This window comes from Malaclemys terrapin, chromosome 10 (assembly GCF_027887155.1).
Source record: "Malaclemys terrapin pileata isolate rMalTer1 chromosome 10, rMalTer1.hap1, whole genome shotgun sequence".
Lineage (NCBI taxonomy): Eukaryota > Metazoa > Chordata > Testudines > Emydidae > Malaclemys > Malaclemys terrapin.
The window spans coordinates 77,637,989-77,664,914 of NC_071514.1; the positions used below are offsets into that span (position 1 = coordinate 77,637,989).

The 26,926-nt window shown below is 38.1% G+C and overlaps 1 protein-coding gene across 1 annotated transcript in view; it reads left to right on the plus strand.

Moving 5' to 3' along the window:
- Window positions 1–26,926, plus strand: part of SDK1 (sidekick cell adhesion molecule 1) — a 660,854-nt gene that overhangs the window by 219,969 nt on the left and 413,959 nt on the right. Inside the window, exon 2 of the mRNA XM_054042917.1 lies at window positions 13,838–13,997. Within this exon, the coding sequence (XP_053898892.1) occupies window positions 13,838–13,997 (160 nt within the window). The remainder of the gene's footprint in view (window positions 1–13,837; window positions 13,998–26,926) is intronic.

The window sequence follows — 26,926 nt, forward strand, 5'->3', positions numbered from 1 at the left end:
CTCCTTACCTTCCCCGTGGCCTCTGCAGGCTCCTCAGTTTGTTGGTCCATTCGGCCTTTCGTGGGGGGTTTGTCCCTGGGCGGCTCTTTAGCAGTTTGCCAAAAGGAGTTCCTTTCTATGGCCTGCTCACTCTCCTGGTACCCACCCCTCTGCTTTCCAGCCCTTCTATCCTCCCAGCTGCTGTGAGGCTGCCAATCAGCAATGGCTGGCAGTGCCTGTATTAGGTAGCTGGGGTACATACACCCATGACAGAAGGTTTGATCACATAGTACAATAACAGTATTTTTAAAAATACTATCTGGTATCTTAAGGAAAGATTCACTGGGTGATTTATCTGTTTTGAAATATACATTTGGAGAATGGCAGTAAAACATTTGTTTAATTTAATTGGTGTGTTCAAAGATTTGTCACACTTACAGCCAAAACAATCTGAATCACAGCTAGCCAACATATTGGCTAGAACAGCCTTCTTGCAGAGCAATACTGCTAAGGAGACTCCAATATGCTAATATACCTCTGACATAGTAGATGGTAATCTTCTAATGTGTCTCAACTCTGTATTTTAAAAGTTTGAACTCAAGCACAGGACTAATTTAAAAAAATCTGGGCCTCTGAAACTAAGCCATTAAATTTGGTCCCTATGCTGTAAGGGCCCAAGATTCAGTGCTTGACCTTCCCCATACTCCTAAGCCATACAAGATAGGCAGGTTCAGTTGCACAGGGAAATAAATCTTGCATCCAGAACTTGTGTGTGTTTGTGGGGGTAAGGGGAGTTAAGGGGATAAGAGATGGAAGTTTCCTTTTGAAAAGAAGAAAGAGAAGAGCCTTGGGATGTGCCCAAGCCAGGGCATGATAAAAAGAAGTCTTGATTCCCCAGGAGGTTCTAGTTCTCAGCTGTCAATCAGTACAAAGCTGTTTGCACTCCATGCCATGTGCACTGAAGCATCGGCAGTAAATGTCACACCAGCATTTTAACTTGTCTTTGATGGGGTGTTGCTCTTGTTTGTGGTTAAAGATTTGGCACTGTTGACAGTACTGGCCCTGGAAATGAACATTTCTGGTATCTCTGTAGCATTATAGGTATGAGAAGTGTAACTTGGTGGAATCAAGACCATTATCCATAGAAGAAAAAATCCATAAATATATATGAGTTTAATTTTGATTAATTTATAACATAAGACTGTGGATATTATTCAGCATGATAATTTCAAAATGTATGTAAAATAACGACGATGAAAATGTTTTCTTTGTTGATTTCATTATTTTGCTTGCTTGCTTTTTATATATTTATATTCCATTTCTTTTTATTGCATTCTTCTTTCAAGCTCACTGAAAAGATTTTTCTTTCTTTCTTCTAGTCTGTTAACCCGTTGCTATTCCACTTTGGTTTTCTTAACTCTATCTTTTTTTAATTTTAATTTTAATTTTTAAGTAAGGTTAAAGTAAACTGCTATAGTTTTGTGTCATCCAGTCAGTCATCTATGACGAATCACAACCAATCACCAACCAACAGGATGGACTGCCTTTTAGTGCTCTTCTTTCCTTGTTGCCCAAGTCAGCTTACACACACACTGCTTCTTCAGCACAACCCTTATCAAGGCCCACTTTACACACTAGAAATAAGATATTGAGGGTCAGATGCTGCTGGACAACTTCTGTACAGAAGAACTGGAGATAAATTTCCCTGAAAGGAGCTGGTTCAGGTACAAAGCTCCTACTTAAGATCCCTTGAATCTCTAGATCTAAGGCACTCCTCTATCGAAGGTACTCATAAGGATCCACTTACCACAGGATCTGAGCACCTCATAGTCTTAACTTTTATTTATCCTCGCAACAACCCTAAAATAGGGAATTGCTGTTCTTCCATTTTACAGAAGGAGAATTGAAGTGCAGAAAATCTAAGTGAGTTGCCCAACAGCAAAGTAGAGACTTGAACTTGGATCTTCTGAGTCTCAGGCTAACACCCTTACCACTGGACTATCCTTCCTCTCATTGTACTTTGAATCTGAGGTGAATATTTTTAAGATAACAAGTATTGCAGTTTAGTGGCTGTTTCCCACGATATTGTATCTCAAGAATGGAATCCATTTTCCAGACGCCTTTGTCATTTGTCTCTCATTAAAGTATCATTATGGAGTAATGTTCCCTCAGTTAAATTTTTAAGATCTCAGCAGTGGCCCTTAGAACTTTTGCTCCCAATCCGTTCATTACAGGGCTATGCAGTTAGACTTCCTCTTCCTCCTGGGGTTCTTTAGTTGTAGAACCTTTGCCTGACTGATTTTTCAGGGCAGATATTGAGCATTGGACAGCTAACTCCTTTTATCTGATACACCATACCTGCTAGAGCTATAGCGAAATATATAGAAGACAATCAAATACAGAATAATTGTATTGTATTTATATAACACCATCTACCAAAAGGGTGGCAGGATGGCCGACTGGCTGGGACACTGGCCCAGCTTCAATTCCCTGCTCCACTATGAACTTCCTATGTGACCTTGGACAAGTCACTTAGCCTCTCTGTGCCTCAGTTCCCCATCTGGTATACTTCCCTACCTCACAGGGTCCTGAAGAGGACACTGGCACTGCTGGGATAAAAAAACTCCCATTGAAACATCCTGAAAATGACATTCCTACAACTGAGACAGTCACAGGTTACATATATCTATCTAAAGCATAAGAGTACTGTTAGTTTGCTGGGATCATCTGGGTATATCTCACCAAATTATTTCCCCACCATTACCTTGGTGCACTTCTGTCCTTCCTGTAGTTTAGTCTCCTATAATACTTTAGTCTAATCCAGGTTATTAGGTTCAATATAGGGATAACTGGGTGGAATTTATTGGCCTGTGATGTTCAGGAGATCAGACCAGATGATCTGGTGGTCCCTTCTGGCCTTAAATTCTATGACTATCACTGTGCCTTCTTTCAGAGAGCTTTACATATGTTGATGATCTTGGAACTACAGTCTGAGATAAAATCCATCCCGGCTCTTCATGTGTTGGAGAAAGAGGGAATAAAAGATAGGTAAAATGGCTAATTGGGCAGTGTATTCCAGTTGTTGGTGAATCACTGGGGCATAGGAGGAACACGGACAGATTTTTCAGCAGATATCCAAACCATGAGGTATGATAGTTTTGATCCCATTTTGAATTCAGTTAGTTGTTTGCCGTGTCTTCTCTCCTGCAACTTTGGGAGGGTGCTGAGAAAGATAAATTAGAGCCAGACAACTATCATCTCAGTAGTGCCAATCAGTGTCTAAAGAGTTTGGACATTTTCAGGAGGCCTGAATACCAAAGACTATATAATCCATCAGACAGATCTGCTGTGCCTTGACTCTTTCCTGCATCCCAAATGAAAGCCACTTTTTCGATCAGCCCTTGAACATGAAAGGAACATGCTAAAGAGGCTGGGGAATCTCTAAGAAAATCAAGAAGATTCCATTATCATCTTGGTAGCATACTGAATATAGTTGAGGGTGTACTTGATGCAGTGTGCTAAGAAACCCCTTTCAGCTACAAATCTGACAGCTTCACTGTTCTGTCTTTTCTGCTTGCAGGATTTGAAAAAGGCCTTTCCCTCTGTTTTCTGGTTTATCATCCTACAGAGGAAAGGTTGGAGGTATTCTTGTGGGTCCCCATCTCCTTGCTTCTTAAACTGTGAATCTTTTTTCCCCCCCCTCACACACCCACATGGATCTTCCTTGCCTCCCAGGAGCCTGATCAGAGCCTTTATCCCATCAAACTGTTTTATTTAAATCCCTCTTCCTCTATCCTGAAGATCCCTTGGGGACCATTGCTTTATGTAGGTAAGTCTAGGACTTAGTAGCACTTCCCTACAGTTTGTCAGTGGGATAAAGTAACCTGTGCTTATCTCAATTTCCTTCCAGAAGTTTTTTATCCTCTTTCTGTCCATAGTTATGGCTTATTTCTGTCCATAATCCTTAAGCAATGAAAGAGAAGTTATGGCATAGTCTCAACATATATACGGCTTTACAGTTTTATTTAGACAGAGTGTATAACTTCGGGTGTTCTGAATCCCCTTTTGTTAACTTTGAAGGCTAGAGGAAGGGCCACAGAGTTTCTGTATGTGATAGCAAGGTGGACAAAGTTTCCCTCCTACCCTGTGTAGTACACACTGAGCCTTACTCTGTTTGAACTATTGCACTGTTCTGGGATGAGAGATCAAAGGTTACAATAAAGGAATTCAGGGTAGTTTATGTTCAGTTCCCTGCATCTACTCTCTAGAAATTATATTTGATATTCCTGCACCTTTGGCTACATCCTCTGGTAGATGCATCTTCCATATTGTAACTACTCAGCCTTTCCCAAATCAGTAGTCTTTAGTTTGGGGCCCCAGCTGTCTTCTTTTAATTTGTTTATGTCCTCTTAGTACTTCAGTTGGAAAGGTTTCTTTCTATGAGATCAAGATAACTATAGCCTTTTCTACCTCTTCAGAAACGGGCTAGGAGTGTTAGATGCCCATCTCCCTCTGAATTTCAATTTCAGTCAGATTTTGGCACCGAACTATCTTAAATTCCTTTGAAAATCCCAGCCAGCAGGTAAAGCTCCGGTCAGGTCAAGAAGCGCTGATTACCAGAACAAAGCATAGAAAAAGAAGCAAATAATGTGAATGTATAAGGCTTTGATGTTCAGGAAAAATATGCTTCTGGTCTATGCATGTATAAATGCTGCTTTTGCTTCTAAATTATACCCTGGCTTTTTGGTGATGGGGGGGGGGGAATTAATTAATTGGTTTTATACTGTTAAATTTTATGTATTTTATTAATGTGTTCAACTTTGCTTGTGTAGCACTGTGAATAGAAGGGAGGGTTGAATGGAATATACAACTCAGAAGTACTCACTTGAGAAGCTGAACCAAACTTCAGTGTGGTGAAACTGAAATAGTGACTTAAAGAAACTTGTCCTGGGACTCCTTTACTTCTTTTGAGCTCTGCTGAACCTTGAGTTGCCAAGGTCCCTCTTTGGTTTGGGGTTTTCTGTCTGTCCAACAATTGAACTAATAAAGAGAGACTACCCCTGTCATGTTGAATTGTCCAGCTGTGTCCCCAGATTCTAACTAGCTTCTGCATCCTTCTTTTCTTCCTGGGTCAGCTTTTCTCATTCTGGCTGAACTTATACTTCCTAGGGTACATCTACATTACAGGGGGGAGTCGATTTAAGATATGCAAATTCAGCTACGTGAATAGCGTAGCTGAATTCGACGTATCGCAGCCGACTTACCCCGCTGTGAGGACGGCGGCAAAATCGACTTCTGCGGCTTCCTGTCGACGGCGCTTACTCCCACCTCGGCTGGTGGAGTAAGAGCGTCGATTCGGGGATTGATTGTCGCGTCCCGACGGGATGCGATAAATCGATCCCCGAGAGGTCGATTTCTACCTGCCGATTCAGGCGGGTAGTGTAGACCTAGCCCTAGAGTGGTTATTCTGGTTCTGCCATATGGGAGTCACAGTTAACTTCCCCCTAATAGTCCAATTTGAAATTTAAATGCCTCCCACTTTAACTGCCTCGATTTAACTCCATTTAAAACATGCTTTGGGGGTATAAGTATCACTATACTCTATAAATGAACACCAATACTGAAAATATACACTAGTTCTCCATGGCACTACACTTGGCTTCAAAGAAAACACAGTCATCAAGGCTTTTCTGCTAACTTTTCTTTTACAAGCTTTGCTCGGTATTTTATTTTCATTTTTTCTTTTAGTGAATTTTTATTGATTGCTGATTACATAATTGAATTTGACAAACTAATGGTGAATTCTTGATGAGAAAATCAGGAATAAAAGATTAGAGGATAAAATTACTTAAAGGGTTTAAGTAAATTTTCTGGAGAATCAGGATAATTTATATTGTGTGCTATATTCTTTTTTAAAATATTCCAGATGATCTATCAAATTTTAGCTTCAAAGAAAATTGGATTGAATTCTGAAGACTACTTTCCTACAATACTAGCTTGATTATAACATTTGAAATCTGAAAAAAACCTCTGGGTAGGCTGCATTAGCAGTGATGTTTTAATTCTTTGTGGATAAGGCGAGGTGCAAAGTTTTCGACAGCAGTTTTGCTCTGACTTTTAAATAAATTGTTTGTTTTTAGAAAGGGTAAATGCTTACATAAGAGTGAAGTCACGGGAGGATTTTTACCAGCATAATGTCTGCTTCTTATTAACATGGATGTTGAAAGAAACCACTGAAAAACAGGAACAAATAGCTTATTAGGGCAACCGTTTATTTTGCTGATGTCCGTTTCATTGGAGATTAATCTCACTGCATGGCGCAATAGTCTCACAAGGAAAAAATAGGACTAATGGTTTTATTCCATTTCTTTACACATCTGTGGTTAGCTTGGTTAAACAAAATCTGCCACTTTTTTACGTAGCAAAACTCCACGAGCATGGATATATGTACTTGAATGCTTTTTATTATTAGATTGAAGTCTTAAAATTTATATACAGTAGAACCTCAGAGTTATATACAGTAGAACCTCAGAGTTACGAATACCTCGGGAATGGAGGCTGTTCATAACTCTGAAATGTTTGGAACTCTGAACAAAACGTTATGGTTGTTCTTTCAAAAGTTTACACCTGAACATTGACTTAACATAGCTTTGAAACTTTACTATGAAGAAGAAAAATGGTTCTTTCCTTTTTTTTAAAGTACTTTACCTTTAACACAACGCCTTACTGCATTGCCTCTTTTTTTTTTTTTTTTTTTTTTTTGGCTGCTGCTGCCTGATTGTGTACTTCCAGTTCCAAATGAAGTGTGTGGTTGACTGGTCAGTTCATAACTCTTGATGTTCTACTGTTTTCTTTTTCTTATTATTGATTCTCTGTACTTACAGCTTTCAATACATTTTCAGAAAAGTTAGAGATATTGGAAAGAAATTTTCTTTCTTTTGCCTTGAATGAAATTGATGGGATTTGATTCCGTCTGTCTGACATGTTTTGTACCAAGTATAAGACAAAAACTGTAGAATCTTATTAATTTGCTCTAATCACTGACCCATTTGGAATTAATGAATTGTTGAACATTTTCAAGGAAGGGGGAAACATAATTAAAAAAACCCAGCAAGGATGATAACATCATAGAATGTACTATACCATTATTTTAGTAATGGCTATGTAGATGGGTTTAATTTATGATAATTATAAAGCAAAATACCTGAAAGTGTGCTATGACTTATTCTGCTAAAGTATTGAAATCTTTCTGCTGATAAAACTTGGAGAAGTTTCTTTGCAACAATTTGTGGATTTCATAATTTTTGCTGTTTTACTGTTGCACCCAAAACTATCTGCAAATGAAGTTTGGGTGACTATTTACCAAAACAAGAAGAGATCCATAATTTTCATATTGATTGACTGATCAGAAAGATAACAAATAGTGCATTAGGCCTTTTCCTCAAAAACTATACAGATATAACTTTCAGTCCTTCAGTAGTAAATCCATGCAGTGTGCTGGAGAATGAAAATGTTTGATTTTGATATAAAATACGTTTTTGAAAGGAAGATTAGCAGTTTTAACCAAAAGGTTAGTCGCCCTGGGAAATTCAGCTGTCTAAAAACCAGAGTGCGATTAATAAAGGTCCCACTCAGGCTGATTGCTTCATTCATGCTGAGATTTCTAATCCTTCCTCAGCTGGACACTAACCTGATTGATAGCGCTTATTATGATGGCTTAATAAATTTTATTGTCACTTTACAAGAACATTTTAGAGAATTTGTGTTCTAGTGGCACCCCTTGTTTATGGTACAATTGATTCTTCTGGTATCTTGGGGTGGATTATTATTTCTTTTTTTAAAAAAGGAAAGGAAAATAAAAGAAAAGGGCAGGTTATGAAATAGATTACAGTCATTAGGTCTCTCAGCTCAACTAGTTTATAAAAAATTTGGGGGGACCATTCTTTGATGTCCTGTTGTCAGTTTGACAATTAAGATACAAAAAGTATTCAAGTTAATGTGGTAAAGTAGATAATGCAAGACATTTACTTTATTAGTTCCTTTATGTAGATTATATATTTAAATTCTTTAAATTTAAAACAGTGGTTCTCAAACTTTTGTCCTGGTGACCCCTTTCACATAGGAAGCCTCTGAGTGTGACCTCCCCTTATACATTAAAAACACTACAAAAATTTAATACCATTATAAATGCTGGAGGCAAAACGAGGTTTGGGGTGAAGGCTGACAGCTCGTGACCCCCCATGTAATAACCTCGTAACCCCCTGAGGGGTCCCGACCCCCAGTTTGAGAACCCCTGATTTAAAAATATAATTACATTGATAAATTATTGCTAAATCATTGGCAAAATAGAAGCATATACAGAAGAAAAATAAGATCTAAATTTAATCTACTGTAATTAAAACATCTAAACATCTAGGGTAAACATTGTCATTAAAAATATAACTACAACAACAACAAAAACCCCATGCACTGCTAGAATATAATGTTTCATTGATTCTTAAGAACAGTATTGTCACAAATTGGTAACATACTCACAGCCAAGATGTCTATTTACAAAAAAAGTGGGGTGGAAGAATGAATAACATCCAAGTTACTGTTTTTTTGTTTGTTTGTTTTTTAAGAATTCATATCTGAAAGCATAGAATAAGATACACTAGCATCATTGTACAACCCAGTCAAGTTAACATTAATCAAAATATTATTATTTTTCATTTTAAACAGTCAAAAAACATAATAAATACATATTTTTGTCTAGAACAATAACACAGAATTTGGTTGGAAAAAGTACTGAAAGTTTTTAAAATGTAAGGAAACAAAACTTTATAAAATGTAACTGAATTAAAAAATCATCTGGTGTAATTGAGTAGACATTATGAGACCCAGATAGATATAATTTTCCTCCTTAATAATTTGGAATATCCATGCACTTCTCTATAATTCTCTCTCACACCATTAATGGACATAAAATCACAATAAAAGTTCTATATTCAAACAGAAGAATTGGGTATGGCAGTGGAGTGAATAGAGCTTATTTTTAATAGGGATTTTTAAGTATTAAAATGATGAGAAGGAAACATTCAGAATGTGATATTAATTCTAAAAATGTAATTTATATATCTAATTCTATGAGTTTTTTGGTAATACTAACATATGAAAGCTACATACCTTGGTATTGTTTTCCAGGAGCTCAGCTTTTATGATATAGAGCAAAGTTATAGAGTAATAGAAATGGGATGAAATTTAATAGTGCAAAGTGCAAGGTCATGCATTTTGGAGCTAACAAAGAGTTTTTGTTTTAAGCTGGGGCTGTATCAGTTGGAAACACAGAGGAGGAGTGTGTATTGGCTGATCTCAGGATGACTATGAACTGCCAATGTCATATGACTGAAAGGCTACTACAGTCCTAGGAAGCATCAGGCGAGGTATTTCCAGCAGCGATTGGGAAGTGTTAGTACCATTATCCAAGTCACTGGTGAGGTCTCACCTGGAATAGTGTGTGCAATTCTAGTCTCCCATGTTTAAGAAAGATGAATTCAAACTGGAACAGGTGCAGAGAAGGGCTACCAGGAGGATCAGAAGAAAGGAAAACCTATCTTATGAGAGGAGACACAAGGAGCTTGGCTTGTTTAACCTAACCAAAAGAAGGCTATGGGGAGATATGATAACTCTCCATAAATGTATCAGATTGATAAATACCAGGGAGGGAGAGGAGTTATTTAAGTTGAGCGCCAGTGTAGATACAAGAACGAATGAATATAAATTTGTCATCAACAAGTGTAGGCTTGAAATTAGGTGATGGTTTCTAATCATCAAAGGAATGAAGGTCTGGAACAGCTTTCCAAGGGCATTGAGAGTAAAAAACCTAACTGGTTTCAAGACTGAGGCTGATAAATTTATAGAGGGGTATTGTCCGATGAGACTGCCTACAATGGAACGTGGCCCATCTGTGACTGCTAATAGCTAATATCTGTTACGGGTTCCCCCCGGGGTGCCACTTGGCACTGGGGTACCACTGAGCCCACCTGACCCACCAGCCTGGGCTCCCTTTCACACTGTGGGGCTGTGATAAGTTGCAAGTTGTCCAAGCTTGCTCCTTCACCAGCATACACACAGATAGGGACACACCAAGCTGCAGCTTCACACACACGTGCTGACATCAGCTTCGCATGAGAAGGCTCAGCTAAAGCACCTCCCAGTTGCTAAGGCACACACTCCCCTTCGGAGTGTAAACCCAAAATTATACCATCTTGTGCTGCACAGAGAACTGTACAGGGTAAGATCATGAAATTCACTCCCTCCTTCAGTGTGGAGAGAGAGACTCAACAGCTTTCTGCCCCAAGTATGATTTCCACACTGGTTTTAGATAAAACAAAAACAAATCTATTAACTACAAAAGACAGATTTTAAATGATTATAAGGGATAGAAAACAGATCAAAGCAGATTACCGTAGTAAATAAACAAAACCGCAAACTGAGTTTAACACACTAGACAGGTAGGATATAAATTAGGAAATTCTCACATTGAGTGATAAATAGGCTGGCAGATTCTTAGGGCACAAGTTGCCTTGGCTTTCCAGGTTTTCATACACAGGCTAAAAATCCCTCTTGCCTGGGACCATCACTTCCCACAGCTCAGTCCTTTCCCTTCTGGTGTTTCCAGGTGTGTTGTTGTAGGAAGAGTGAGGTGCCATCATGATGTCATTGTCCCCCTTTTATATCTTCTTCCCACTTGCTGGAAATCTCTTTTGCTGTGACCTGGGTCAAACGGTTCCCATTGTGTAGTGCTAGCTCCGAGAGGTTTCTATTGTACACAGTTCCTGGGGTAATCCTTGTGCTTGTGTGCATTTCCTCAATAAGCCACTAACATTGTTGGGTCTTTTTACTGTTATACTTGAAAGGCTGCTTGTGGGTGTTTTCCACCTCACAATATGTTTCTGTAACACATACATAGCCAAATGTCATAAGTTTCCATTCAATGGTAGCACATACAATCCAACAAGATATTAATGTCTAGCAGATCAAGACTTTTAGAATGATACCTCACAAGGCATACTTTGTACAAAACATATCCTAATTACATCACAGTGGTGAATATTGGGGTGCCAGGGTGTCACAATATCCTTTGGCTGGAGATAGGACACTATACGGCGAGGTGTCTGAGTTACTGCAGAGAATTCTTTCCCAGGTGTCTGCCTGGTGGGTCTTGTTGACATGCTCAGGGTCCAACTGATTACCCTGTTTGTGATCAGAAGGGAATTTCCCCCCGGGTCAGATTGGCAGAGACCCTGGGTTTTTTTCCTTTTCCTCTGCAGCAGGGGGCACTGATCACTTGCACATTTAAACTAGAGAAAATGGTGGATTCTGTGTACCTTGAAGTCTTCAAATCATGATTTGAGGACTTCAGTAACACAGCCAGAGGTTATGGGTCTATTACAGGAGTGCGTGGGTGAGGTTCTGTGGCCTGCAATGTGCAGGAGGTCAGACTAGATGATCACGATGGTCCCTTCTGGCCTTAAAACGTCTGAGTTATTTTTAATAATGTCACCACATCATATCTTTAAGCTACTATAATACCTTTTGAAGTTCTGCAATACTGTGTTGCATCAACACAGTCTATTTTTAAAAAATCAAAATCAAGAACACTTGAATTACAGAAATTAATCTAGGATTCCTTTGAATCAAAATATATTTGCAAAGCCTGAATACCAGTACATACAGTATCCAGAATATCTTAATGATTTAGATGCAATACTGATGGTCTAGTTTGAAAAATTACTTTAGGATGAAGGAAGCACATTGCAGAGTCAGAGTTTTTTTAGAGAGTGCCTTGCTACCACCTACCTCTCAAAGGAGCTCTAGCATGAGCATCTCCACTGATTTCACCAGCAACTGTATGTTGGGTTCCTTTCAGGTCTTTTTTTTTTTTTTTTTTTTCTTGACTACACAGGTGAAATTGCTTTCACACCTGATTAAACCTCTATCTCTTCATATTTTTTGTACTGAAACTCTGTGATCTGGAAAGCAACATATTTGTTTTTATGCACTATTACACCAATGGGAGCTGAATTTTGTAGACTTTCTTGTTGAATAACTTGGTCTAATTTAATTGGAATTTGACTAGTGCATAAAACCAGCGTTGACTTATATTCTACTGATTTTTCACATTAAAATTTTGTGAACTGGAAAGTAATATTGCTATAGTTTAACATTGACAGGAACCTAATTTTATGGAATTTTTAACTGAATAATCTGACAGACAAAAAAGCAGTTTTGACACAGTTCCGTATTGACTTTTTTTCCTCTAAAGCTCTATATGGACAGTAAAATGTATTCTATTAATGGGGCTCATTTTGTATTCAATATCAAGTCCACATTTTGTGTAATATGGTAAATGTAATGTTCGTCTTAGTTTTCTATGTTAGAACCGTCCTATATGATCAACGGAAATTCTTTTATATTCTTAGGTTTTTAAGTAGCTTATATTTTTTAATTTGGCCTCCCAACACTCATGTGGGTAAGGGAAGCATTATTAACCCCAAATTACAGATGGAAAATAAGATACAAAGAATGAATTCTCCTGGATTTCATACAGGGAGATTAAGGCAGTTTTTCACCTGGTGTAAATTGTCATAGCTCCAGGAACTTGAGTGGAGCTGCGACAGTTTAAACTAACTGAGGCTCTGCCCCTAAGTGACTTGGCCAAGGTTACATAGGAAGTCTATAAAACAACTAGGAAGAGAGTCCAGATTCCATGCACAAATAGGCCTTGCATGTTTACTAAACCGGCTCAGTACCATTAATGGGGTATTTTGTCAGTGTAATTCAAATAAAAAAACATATCCAGATTAAGAAAATCTGAACATTCAACTTTCTTTTTATCTGTCTTTTCAAAATGGTCTATTAGTAGTGGTAATGTCTAGTTTCAGGTAGTTTGGTTGTTGATGATAGTTTGAACTCACTTGACTGTATCCAGTATTAGATAACATAGGCCAGATCCTGCTCTCGTGAATGTCAGTGGGTGTTTGTTTGGGCTCAGAATGTTTCATAATCCTATTGGATATTTGCTTCCAGGTAAAAGAGGAGCATCTTTTATGTTTGAATTAACAACCCCTAATTTCATCTAATGGAGTTGTTAGCAATTGTGATCCACAGAAGAATAAGAGTTTGCATGCTACATCTATCTGACCCTTGAACGTTATTAAAACACCCTAATTCAAAACCTGCGATTGGTCATAGAAAATATAATTTAAGATACTATAGTTAGAGACAATATTGAAAGACACATTAATCTTGTTATTTTGTAAGATGTTTTGTTCTAAGCTGATCTTTTGTCAAAATTCTTCATTTGCCCTGAGACTTGTCCTGCTGTGATGATCACTTCCATTCAACCTTCGTTTTCTGATTTTTTTTTTCAAAAGGGATTTTTAAAGTTTTGCGAGTGGATTTAGTGTTAATGAAAGTAAGACACTAATAGCAATGGCTCCTACCAGACACATTAAACACAGATGTAGGCACTGAGTAGATTTCTGTTGTAAACCTCTGATGAGCAGAGGCTCAACAATGTGTTCCAGGTTGTCCAGTGCTTTTGCCATGTAAATAAACACCTATGAAGAGGAGCCTAGGCTGAGGATTCCAAACTTGTTTTTAACTTGTGAACCAAGCAGCATTTTAACCAGTAGCATGTTTCTAGATACAGAAGGTTGGTGCTTAGGAGGTTGATACTTAAGTACTGGACAGCCTAGACCCCTATTTTATTAAATAATTTAGGAGGAAATTGGCTAAATATGGGTGGCCTAAAATCAAGGATGATATCCATTTTCATAGTCATTAAAGCATTTTTTTCTCTTGTATGTTTCAGATGACGTTGCACCATACTTCAAGACTGAGCCTGGTTTGCCCCAGATCCATCTAGAGGGGAACCGTCTTGTACTCACGTGTCTTGCGGAAGGCAGCTGGCCCTTGGAATTTAAGTGGTTACACAATGACACTGAAATCACTGCCTACTCCACTGAATATAAGTAAATGGATTTTTTTAAAATATCGTTTTAATTGCAATAATTTTTTGTGATTGCGCTTAGAAGAGATTTGCTATTAGTCACAATATCACAGTGTGGTAATGATGACAGGCAGTGCAATGCATCATGAAGAAAATTGGAACAATGGCACTATATAAATAAAATGTGATGTTATGTACACTAAATTGAGTGGAACTTTGAAAGTGTCTTGCTGTTTTGCTAAAAGAATGCTTATAACTTGCTACAAATCAGGCCCTACAATGGTAATGCAGTAGAAGGGAAATGCTTACAGTATCATCTTCAAGGATTTCTTAAATGATGCCTATATAAGTGTACTCACCTTTGAAAATAGGAATTTTCCTGGTACAATAGTGTCTTCTAAAACAACAAAAAACTCTGTTTTAAATTAAACAAAAGGCTTTTCATTTCACTCTCCATTTTTACTTTACTCTAGCTGCTACTCTAGTACCTTGCTTCTCCATTCTGGAGACCAAGTATGGTGGGTTGAAAGCAGAGCCTATTTTACACAGTATATGTTATATTGACTTAGCTACATTCCCCTGATAGAGAACTGAGTTTGGAGGGGCTATTGTCCTGGCCAAGCAGGAAGAAAAACAAGATGCAAGGAATGCCGTTTTAATTTCGCCTCAACGACCTAGCAAGAAATTGTACAGTGCAGGTCATCATTCCTTCCTTAATCATTTCCATGTGTTCGGGAAGTGCTGCCATCTGCCCTCCTCCCTCCTATTCTAGCCCCCACTCATTGCTGGGACCCCACAGCCTTCCCCTCATATGAGGATTTAAAGGGGCTTGGGAAAGGAGGTTGTCTCTCCAATTTATTAGATATTAGAAGTTCCAGCTCTCTTTCCTCAGCTTCCCTGGGGGATGACTTCCCATCAGTCCAACTCCCTGGTTTATCAGGGAGCTATTCTTCCTTATGGAACAAGTATCTGCACTGGACACCTCCAATCTGCTAGGTTGCGACAACCCAACCAGGCCCCTGACCTGCTGTGGGGAAGGAGCAGGGGAAGCCCACTCTGCACTGGAAAAGCTAGTGAAGGAAAATTCCTTTCCAGCTCCGAAACAAATAACTAGTGCAATGCCTACAGCAGATGATAAAACCTGTTTATTTTCTGATAATATGGGAGGGATAGCTCAGTGGTTTGAGCATTGGCCTGTTAAACCCAGGGTTGTGAGTTCAATCCTTGAGGGGGCCATTTACAGTGGGGCAAAAATCTGTCTGGGGATTGCTCCTCCTTTGAGCAGGGGGTTGGACTAGTTGACCTCCTGAGGTCCCTTCCAACCCTGATATTCTAAGATGGGTACTGCTGCTTCATGGTGAAAGATGACTCTGTCTGCAGGGAATGGAGTAGAAATACCCCTCCCCCAGATGCACATAGGCCAATGGCCCACTTGAGCTCATTTCAGTCAGTTCCTGACTCAGGTGATCCTCTCCAATCCTCCCTTCTATAGCCCAAAAGGGGGGATCCCTTAAAGTAGCCAAGATTCTTCTTCTCACTGGCCAGACAAAGCCCCCACTGCATTCAAAGTTATAGAAAGTGCACAATGAAGCCCTGAGTATAAAATCACCACTCTTTTTGTTTCTGCTTCTATGAATGTGAAGCTTAATTTTGGAAATGAAAAAAAAGCTGCATCCTTATATTTACATACTCAAGGTAAACAAAAATGGTTCATAGCATTGTATGTGGAAATAATACCAGTGCATACATTCTGATAACTATCTATTTTAGAGTTTTATACCACTGCCTGTCTCCATAATGTGTGAATGCCTTCCATGTGACATCAATAGCAAAGTCCCTGGACTTCAGGGCGTATCTGGCACTTCCCTCTTTTTGGGCTCAGATATTTATAACTGTTTGTTTATATATTCACTTTGATATCACTGCTTCTATCAAAATTGCTTCTTAAAAATTCCTGCTCACATCAATAATAACTGTTCTTGTAACTCAGTTGCATAAACAGACTAGCCCAGGGGTCAGCAACGTTCGGCACATGGCTCGCCAGGGTAAGCACCCTGGTGGGCCGGGCCAGTTTATTTACCTGCTGACGCGGCAGGTTCGGCCGATCGCGGCCCCCACTGGCCGCGGTTCGCCGTCCCGGGCCAATGGAGGCGGCGAGAAGGTAAATAAACTGGCCCGGCCCACCAGAGTGCTTACCCTGGCGAGCCGCGTGCTGAACATTGCCGACCCCTGGACTAGCCCATAATTCATTTTTGTAGATTTTTGAAAAATATAATTTACTAATATTCAGCATAATTTTTAAAATGTTGAACATTTACATTGGGGAGGAGGAGGAGGTGACATTTCGGGACCTGTACCATAAAAATGCACAAACACGTGCACCATTTTTAAACAGTATCCACAATTGTAAGAATTAATCTGATAATACATCCAATCAAAATTCACCCTACAGCAGTTTCCAAGGTAACGAACACATAGTTATTAGAATATAACACTGCACATGTTGAAAGAAAGCCAAACAAAAAAATATGGGTAGCATTTCTTCTTTTTATTAAAAAAAAAAAAGATTTTGTATTTTTGTAATTTTATTCAAATTGGTAAAATAGTAATACAATGCAAACTGATCAACTCTATGAACCAAGCTTCATGTTGGCCACTTGAATACTTTATGTGACATATGTATTTTCCTAGATTTGGGTTTTTTGAAATTGGGTTTTATGTCATTTAGAAAATAAATGTAATTAATAAAATGAAGTTTGCTAATCTAAAAGTTGTCACTTTCACCTATTTCCATTTCTCTACTCCCTCCTTTTATTCTTTCTTCATAAAACCATAGAAAGTAGAAATGAGGGAGCCCTATTAAGTCTTGTTGATCCTTTAGCAATACAGGATTGTTACCTATCAAGTATGCCTCCATCTTCCTTGGATTATTTTTTGGATTTTATCTCCATGTCATTATTGTTTTTCTGTTTCCTTTGCACCTTGCAAAGCAAGGAATTTTAGAACATACAGTCCCCACACTTATGTAGGCCACACCTCTTTTTGCAAACATGTAGTGGAGCAGAAATGTGCATTACAGGGCTCTGCTGGCCACATTGTGGCCACCTTTGCAGTATACAGAGTTGCTCGCAGTGGAGTATTATTTTAGAAGACAGTTGCCACCAGAGTAGACATATAGAAGGAAGTGCTACTGTTTTCTATTAATCAGATAAATGACAGTAACTCACAAGGGAACATTTTCTCATCAACTCTCCTTCACTTCTACTCTCAGGAGTATGTTTCGTAGTTCACAACACTGGTTGTTTTTCTACCTCTTAAGATAGTTGTTCACTATGGAATGGGTCCATTTTAATTCCATTTATACTTTCAACTTTTTTTGAAGGGCTGCAGTGCTTTGGGGCATCACAAAGCATTCAACACACACACAAACTGCTGCAGCTGCACCACTTGCAGTAGTAGAACACTGTAAATCTGAATACTGAAGTTAAATCACTTTGCTCTGCTTCCTGCACTGGATAGTCTCTTTGCAGTATCTCATGCCTGCATCACAGCTTCTCTTCTTTCAGACAGTAAAAATCCATCCAAATTACAAACCAGCAGACTGTAGCATATCTATGGAATAAAGCCTGTTCCCTCTACTGAAGAATATAATAACCTAAGTATTAAGTTTTCCTACATTATCTACTTTATTGACATGAAAAGGGATTAGTGCTATCCCATATGCCTATGTTTTGGACCCTTCCAATTTCTCCTCCACCATCACTCAAAAATTCAGTGGCTCTGAGGTTCTTGGAAGAAAGAGGTATTCTTGGCTTAAGTCTTATCTACTTCTTTTGGGACTAGCTCTGTTAACGTCTTCATCCAGATTTATTCTTGTCTAGTATAGAAAGACACATCTAAATTTCCTTACTGTGTATAAACTTAGATAGACCTATAATTTCTTCTGATTAAGCCCAGGAAAGGGTTTCTTTCTATAACTTTCATTTTTACCCCCAAGGGATCTTACTGTGGAGGAAAGAAGCTTGCTTTTTCCCAAAACCAGTGGTTCTGTACTGCATAGAACATGTGGGTTTGGGTAATAATTTTTGGAGAATAATTAACAGAATTCCCTGTATCCTCTCTCAATATAGTAAATGCCAGTAATCTGCCTTCTACCCCAAAGAAAGGAATGCTTATGGAGACATTCGGAGTCTCTACTTCCACATGGACTCTACTTCTCTTTGCACTTCCCCTAAACATTAAGGGATTCTACTTTATATGGGACCACTTATGGTTGAACAGTTTTGTGAATGCCAGCTATTCAGATATGTCAAAACATGCTGAACACACTCCATGGTATGTGTTAGTTAGCTTATAAAATGGAGATTTTAAATATTTTTTTCAGAAGAAAACATCTAATAGGATGATTAATCACAGCAGGAAGCATGAGCATCGCTGAGTCAGTTGATTGACAGGAGCAAAGTTGACTGCAGTGTATCAGCAGCAGGGAAGCTGGTAGAAGGATCAGAAAACACTAACTGTCACTTAAGGGGTAAGAAGGAAGAGTGTACGGGGAGGGCAGGACCTGGGACCTCTCGGGTGGTATTGAAAGGCAGAGAGTAGGACTCAAGAACATTAGAGATGCTAGGGTGAGTGAGAAACTTCTTATTTTCTGCTCCTGGAAAAAATCTGAATAAGAATATGTCGGACACATGCGAACTGAAACAAAAAGTTCAGATTGCCATGGTATTCAGTATTCAGATTTGCACACATCTGTAATAAATTAAAACAAAAATTATAATTTTACCATGTACTGGTCTTGTAACAAACTCAGATCAGTGGACTGTAACAGTGTGTGTGTGTGTGTGTGTGTGTTTGTATTTGTGACCACAAACCTATTACATACACAGTACCTTGTTTCTTATCTTTATATTCAATTTAGTCTAGTGAATTTCAGGCCATGATGTATGGCATGGTTATTTTATTTAGCACTTAACTGTTCTTGTTTTTCATATCTAATTAAAGCACATTTGCTACAGCTTTATGTGCTTGAAAAGCTAGTAAAATATGAACTATTAATAATTACAATAACTGTTACATAAAATATTAATTTTGCAAGTCTGTTATTAATTTTAATAGTTCTCCATAACCCAAGATAAGCACAAAAGGGTTTTGAACTTGTATGCATGGAAAACTTCTAGATTTGCTGTCTTAATATTCATGTGCTCCCCCAGAAAGGTTTTTGTGCTGTAGGTATGTTGGAATGTATTGCAAGAAAGGCACATTTTGACATAAAGATTTTGGTTGCAGGATTTAAACTTTGGATGTGATATAATCGGTTCTGATTTCATCTCAGGAGATAAACATCCTTGTTAAATAAAGGTTCTTTTTGATGGGAGCTTGAGAGCTGCAAACTGGCAATGTCACTGTCTGTCAATCCCCACACATCCTTTGTGGGTTGTCTATTGGTCTTTTTCCACACCTGGAGTTCAGTAACTATGGACAAGTGGGACTTAAATATCATCCATTCTGACCATGTGATTGAGTTTACATTGCCCCCTCCAAAACCCTTTGCCAATCCCCTTTCAGGGGCCATCCTTATGAGGAGATTCTCAAACAAGAAGCAGAATCGAAGTGCATTCGAGCCCTGGTATCTCTTCAGCATTAGGGGAAGGACTTTTACTCAATGTACTTACTAGTACCCAAGAAGAAGGATGGCTGGATACCCATTGTCATTCTCCACTATCTCAACCATTTTATTTCCCATGATGACACAGGCACATACCATCCCTAGAAAAGGACATGTGGGTTGCAGCTCTTGATATGAAGGGCATGTACTTTCAGGTAGACATTCACCCTGCTCCCAAATGTTTACTCAGGTTCATGGTAGGATTCGACCACTTTAAATACAGAGTAATTGGAGTCTTTGCACGGAGTCTTAACACAAATTATCCTGAATGAACAACTTACGTTATACAGGTTAGAAATTCTTTCTTTGTATAATGCTAATTATGTATGCAGAGCATTGTAGTGACTTTGCATACACTAGTTCATCTTACATATTTATAGATTAACCTTATAACTTTGTGGCATGAGATAGACACGTCACAATGAAAAACAAATCAATACTGGCTGATTGAAGTAAGGATATTGGATAATACACATTAGCATGCATCAAGTCTGAACTAGTAGGTCTGAACTTCAGACATCATTTTTCCCCCTTGTTTTTTTTCCTTTAATTTTTGTTAATTAGAACAAGACTCCTTGGATCCCATCCACTGCCTTTGTCCCAAATTTGTTGAACTTGGAGATTGAAGCAAATGTTATTTAGCTTAACATAAAAAAGTGGTTTTGAGCAGTAGCATGATCTAGTTTTCTACCTGGCAATCTCAGTATTTTGATGTGTTTTTAATTTTAGGGGCCACATTTTACTTTGACTATATATAAAAGAGGCTAAAGCAGTAGATTCTTAAGGCTCTGGTAACATATTTTGAATAGACATTAGTCTTTCCAACAGCTTTTCTTTTAAAACGAGTATGTTTTTTTCCTGAATTTGCCTTGTATTGGCATCTTTGTGGCCACAGCTATAAAAAGCCTTTCTCCAGTGCTTAATTTGGGCCAGGGTTTGCCAGGGCTGAGCCCTGGTACCTCTAGGCTTGGCACTTTATATCCCGGCACCTATGAGTATGCCACGTCAGTTATGAAGGTAAAAAATTGCTTGAGACCTGGGACCTAATTGCTTGAGCTTCGGCATGTCTTTCATTATGAATTAAGCACTGCCTTTCTCCTGCAGCCACACTGTCTTTTAACTTACATGGTGCATTAAAAAAAAAATGGAAATTGGAAAAAGTCTTCTAATGAACTAAACTTCAACTTGTAGTTCTGCATAGATCTTTGGTCACGGTTTTGTCCTTGAATCCCAAGATCTCACAATCACTCTGGCTGAATGAGCCCTTATGTTCTGGAACAGGAGCCTTTTAGGTTTCTTTGATACATGTCACTATCCATCTTGCAATGGAAATCTTCTAGGCAGCTAGTCTCTACTTGGCTGTTCCATTCAAAACAAATAGGCTGTCCATCTTTCTAAATTACTTGCAGAAACTTTAAGTGCCCTGCTGGCATCCAGACAATGGAAATTCCTTTTCTCTTGTGGTTTAGAATGCATACAAAATGAAAGCAAAATAATCTCTTGATCACTGTAAAAATGCTGTTCATTTTTGGGATTAAGTTATATTTGGATCAACTTTCTGCTTATGAATTTTGAAAGTATTATGTTTCTGTCTCTAGCAGAAAATGCTGAAGCTTTGTTAAATGTAGAGAACATAACATAAAATGGCCTTTTTTCGACAGCCGAATGGATAATTATGATTTAAAAAAATAAAAATAAGTTTTTTGGATTACAATATTTTTTAAAAATCCATTTTTATTTATATTTTGATGATTCTCTATGTTCTTCCTATCTCATAGTCTTAGATCACTGAAGCAGATATTTTGTAATTGTTTCTTTAGTTCCTTATTTTAGAATTTTCTGCTAAGTTTCATACATAAAATGCTTATATCTTCTAAAAAAAGGACAAGTCTGGGGCTTTTTTAATATCCTTTCTGTGAGAACTACATAAACTCAAACCCAAAATTGATAAGCAAATATCCCATGCTATATTTTCAACCTACATGACCTTCTGGTATATTGAACTTCCAAAAGTCAAGAAATCTGAAGAGATTCAACCTAGATATGCACCTCTATCAGCATTTGCAGTTTGAAGTCAATGGGACTTGTGCTCCTATGTTACTTGAGTGCTTTTCAAAAACCCACTCTCAGGTGCCTAAATATGGGCTAAAGAGCCTAACTTTAGGTGCCTTGAGGGGCTGGCAGGCAATTAAAAAAAATAATTGCAATTAATTGTACTGTTAATAATAAAATACCATTTATTTAAATATTTTTGGTTGTTTTCTACTTTTTCAAATATATTGAGTTCAATTATAACACAGAATACAAAGTGTACAGTACTCACTTTATATTTATTTTTTATCACAAATATTTGCACTATAAAAAAACAAAAGAACTAGTATTTTTCAGGTTTCAGAGTAGCAGCCGTGTTAGTCTGTATCCGCAAAAAGAAGAACAGGAGTACTTGTGGCACCTTAGAGACTAACAAATTTATTAGAGCATAAGCTTTCGTGTTCTACAGCCCACTTCTTCGGATGCATATAGAATGGAACATATATTGAGGAGATATATATACACACATACCTAATGTAAGTACTGTAGTGCAATCTCTTTATCGTGAAAGTTGAACTTACAAATGTTGAATTATGTACAGAAAAATAACTGCATTCAAAAATAAAGCCATGTAAAACTTTAGAGTCTACAAGTCCACTCAGTCCTACTTCAGTCAATCGCTCTGACAAACAAGTTTGGTTACAATTTGCTGCCCACGTCTTGTTTACAATGTCCCCTGAAAGTGAGAACATGCGTTCTAATGGCACTGTTGTAGCCAGCGTCGCAAGATATTTACGTCCCAGATGTGCTAAAGATTCATATGTCCCTTCATGCTTCAACCACCAGATGACATGCATCTATGCTGATGACAGGTTCTGCTCGATAACAGTGCAAAGCAGAGTGGACCGATGCATGTTCATTTTCATCATCTGACTCAGATGTCACCAGCAGAAGGTTGATTTTCTTTTCTGGTGGTTCGGGTTCTGTAGTTTCCGCATCTGAGTGTTCCTCTTTAAGACTTCTGAAAGCATGCTCCACACCTCGTCCCTCTCAGATTTTGGATGGCACTTCAGATTTTTAAACCTTGCGCTGTAGCTATTTTTAGAAATCTCACACTGGTACCTTCTTTGCATTTTGTAAATCTGCAGTGAAAGTGTTCTTAAAACGAACATGTGCTGGGTCGTCATCCAAGATTGCCGTAACATGAAATATATGGCAGAATGTGGGTAAAACAGAACAGAAGACATACAATTCACCCACAAGGAGTTCAGTCACACATTTAATTAACACATTATTTTTTTAACGAGCATCATCAGCATGGAAGCATGTCTTCTGGAATGGTGGCCAAAACATGAAGGGGCATACAAATGTTTAGCATATCTGTCACGTAAATTCCTTGCAATGCCAGCTACAAAAGTGCCATGTGAATACCTGTTCTCACTTTCAGGTGACACTGTGAACAAGAAGCGAGCAGCATTATCTCCTGTATATGTAAACAAACTTTTTTTCTTAGCGATTGGCTGAACAAGAAGTAGGAGTGAGTGGACTTGTAGGCACTAAAGTTTTACATTGTTTTGTTTTTGAGTGCAGTTATGTAACAAACAAAATCAATATTTGTAAGTTACACTTTCACAATAAAAAGATTGCACTACAGTACTTGTATGAGGTATATTATCATTTTTACAGGTCAAATATTTGTAATCAAAATAATAATATAAAGTGAACACTGTACACTTTGTGTTCTGTGTTGTAATAGAAATCAACATATTTGAAAATGTAGAAAAACATCCAAAATATTTAATAAATTTCAATTGGCATTCTATCGTTTAACAATGCAATTAATCTTGATTAATTTTTTAATCATGATTAATTTTTTTGAATTAATCACGTGAGTTAACTGTGATTTATTGACAGCCCTAAAAAAAAAGGCCTATTTTGTGTGTGTGTGTGTGTGTGTGTGTGTTTAAAAAAATTATATATATCTATAACCTCATTAATGTATTGGAAGTTTAAATAACTTTTCATTGTTAATGCTGAAGCAATTTTGTTTTGAAATTACAGAGATTTTATACCTCTAAGAGGGAAGTTTTTAATAAAGATGCCATTTTAGCCGCATAATTCTGCAATCACATATGTTCATATTTTAAGACCATGAATTATCCCATGTAAGTCAATCGGACTAGTGACATGAGTAAAGTTACATTCCTGTTTAAGTGTTTGCATAATCAGGGACTTAATTTTCAATATAATATTTATTTCCTTTAGCAGTTTGGGAAAATTCAAATACGATTCCCTAGCAATAGTGGCATTTGAAAACAGTGTTTATAATTTAGTTCTCTATAAATTTGCAATAATTTTCAAATTAGACAAACTTCAAACTGATTGAAATCACCTTGATTTCAGTTGCTCCATCATGTTTGATTGATTAAGGGTGTCAATTAGAGATTAAAATGGAGTTCTGTCGATGCTCAAGCATCGACAGGTTTTTTTTCTGACTGGTCATAAGATACTTGCTGGTCTCAGAAATGTCAAGTTATCTAGACAGTGGTATGGCATTTGCAGGTGTATGGATATGAATATTTTTGATTTACTGGTAATGCCACTAGTTTCTTGGTGCCAGAGATAAAACAAGTGGCATATTTTGTATTGGTAGTGTTCTTTACCCATTCCAAACCTCAGAGTATGTAGGTGAATGGGTCAGGTTGGAACATGATTTTAGACTTCCTCCAAATCCATTGAGACTGCAAACTGTCAAGGTTGGACAACTAAGGAGTTAGAGTGCAGCATCTGCTTGAAAATTTAAGATTTAATAGAATCGTAGAATTGTAGGACTGGAGGGGACCTCGAGAGTTCATCTATTTCAGTGTGGTGTACTCATGGCAGGACTAAGTATTATTTAGACTATCCCTGACAGGTGTTTGTCTAACCTGCTCTTTAAAATCTCCACAGCCTCCCTAAGCAATTTATTCCATTGTTTAACCACCTTGACAGGAAGATTTTTCTAATGTCCAACATAAACTGCCCTTGCTGCAATTTAAGCCCATTGCTTCTTTTCCTTTAAGGAGAATATTTTTTCTCCCTTCTCCTTGTAACCACCTTCTATGTACTTGAAAACTGTTCTCACGCCCCCTCTCAGTCTTCTCTTCTCCAGACTAAACAAACCCATTTTTTTTTTCAATTTTCCCTCATAGGTCATATTTTCTAGACTTCTAGTAATTTTTCTTACTTTTTTCTGGACTTTTTCCAACTTGTCCACATCTTTCTTGAAATGTGGTGTCCAGAACTGGACACAATACTCCAGTTGAGGCCTAATCAGCGTGGAGTAAAGCAGAAGAATTGCTTCTCGTGTCTTGCTTACAACATTCCTGCTGATATACCCCAGACTCAGGTTTGCTTTGTTGCAACAGTGTTATACTGTTGACTCATATTTAACTTGTGATCCACTATGACCCGCAGATCCTTTCCCACCGTATTCCTTGCTAGGCAGTCATTTCCCATTTTGTATGTGTGTAACTGATTGTTCCTTTCTAAATGGAGTACTTTGCATTTGTCCATATTGAATTTCATCCTATTTTCTCCAGTTTGTCCAGATCATTTTGAACTTTAATCCTATCCCCCAAAGCACTTGCTATCCCTCTCAGCTTGGTATTGTCCACAAACTTTATAAGTGTACTCTCTATGTTATTATCTAAATCACTGATCAAGATATTGAACAGAACCAGACCCAGAACTGATTCCTAAAGGACCCCATTCAATGCGGTCTTCCAGCTTGACTGTGAACCACTGATAATTACTCTCTGGGAACGGTCTTGCAACCAAGTATCAGGGGGTAGCCGTGTTAGTCTGTATCTACAAAAACAACAAGGAGTCTGGTGGCACCTTAAAGACTAACAGATTTATTTGGGCATAAGCTTTCGTGAGTGAAAACCTCACTTCTTCGGATGCATGGTCTTGCAACCAGTTATGCACCCACCTTATAGTAGCTCCATGTAGGTTGTATTTCCCTAGTTTGTTTGTGAGAAGGTCATGCGAGACAGTATCAAAAGCCTTCCTAAAGTCAAGATATACCATATCTACCACTTCCCCCCATCTACAAGGCTTGTTACCCTGTCAAAGAAAGCTATTAGGTTGCTTTGACAAGATTTGTTCTTGACAAATCCGTGCTGACTGTTACCTGTCACCTTATTATCTTCTAGGTGTTTTCATGAAGTAGACTTTCTTTAGGTACCAGGACTACCTGGAGTCTTGTCAAGCTTTCTTGGAAATGAGGAAGATTGAATTACACACATTTGTCTCTTTCTTCACAGGGCACCAAACATATATTTAATGCTAGAAAAATCTTTATGGCTGGGGCATTGCTGTCCATATTTCAGTTCTCTTTGATAGGGTATTCTGTAATGAGGTCTTGACATGGCAATAAGGAAAATGACTCTGAGCAAATGACCACTGCATAAAAGATAATGCCTGGCTAAATTTGGAGATTGCCTCCAGGGGCTGGCTTGGATTCATGGATCCACAGATATTCAGGAGTACTTAGGGAAGTATAAGAAGAATGTCTTCTCCTCTACATCTGTTACCACTGAAGTTTGGAACTGATGATAATAAAACTTGAATTTATATTCCCCTTGTCTGAGACTGAATAAGTTCTGTTCTTATGATGTTTCTGGCAGAAGGCTGGAGAAGAAAAATATTCCTGAGATTAAGAGTCTTTCCAGTCCTGAATAGCAGATGCCTTTCATAGGGAGTCTGGTTAGTCATTTTTGTAAACCAAGATCTGAGCAATAAAAGTTGGCAAGCATAAGCACTAGTCTCTGTGATCAAGAGTCACATCACTGGCTCCCCACGGCACTGTGAATGAAGTTCAAAAATCTTGTCCTTGCTTTTAAGGTTCTACATCATAAAGTTCCTGTCTAGATCTCTTTCCCTGTCTATTTTAGCATTCTTCCCCTTAACCTCCCGACATGCAGCCAATCCCCCAGTTACACCAACCTGGATTCCCGTTTCATCTGCTTCCATAAAAGGCTTTTTGCCTTCTTTCATGCTGCCACTTGCTCATGAATCACCGTTCCAAAATATTTTGGAGCCTTTTGCCTCATTCAGATCGCTTCTAAAAGCATATTATTGGAGCATTATCTACAGAAAGAGACCCATGTTTACACTCAAAACACAAACTAACAAAAATATGTTGAACCCACTTTACATATGTATATCTAAACCCAAAGACTGTGGAATCGGCTCTGTAATCATCTCCT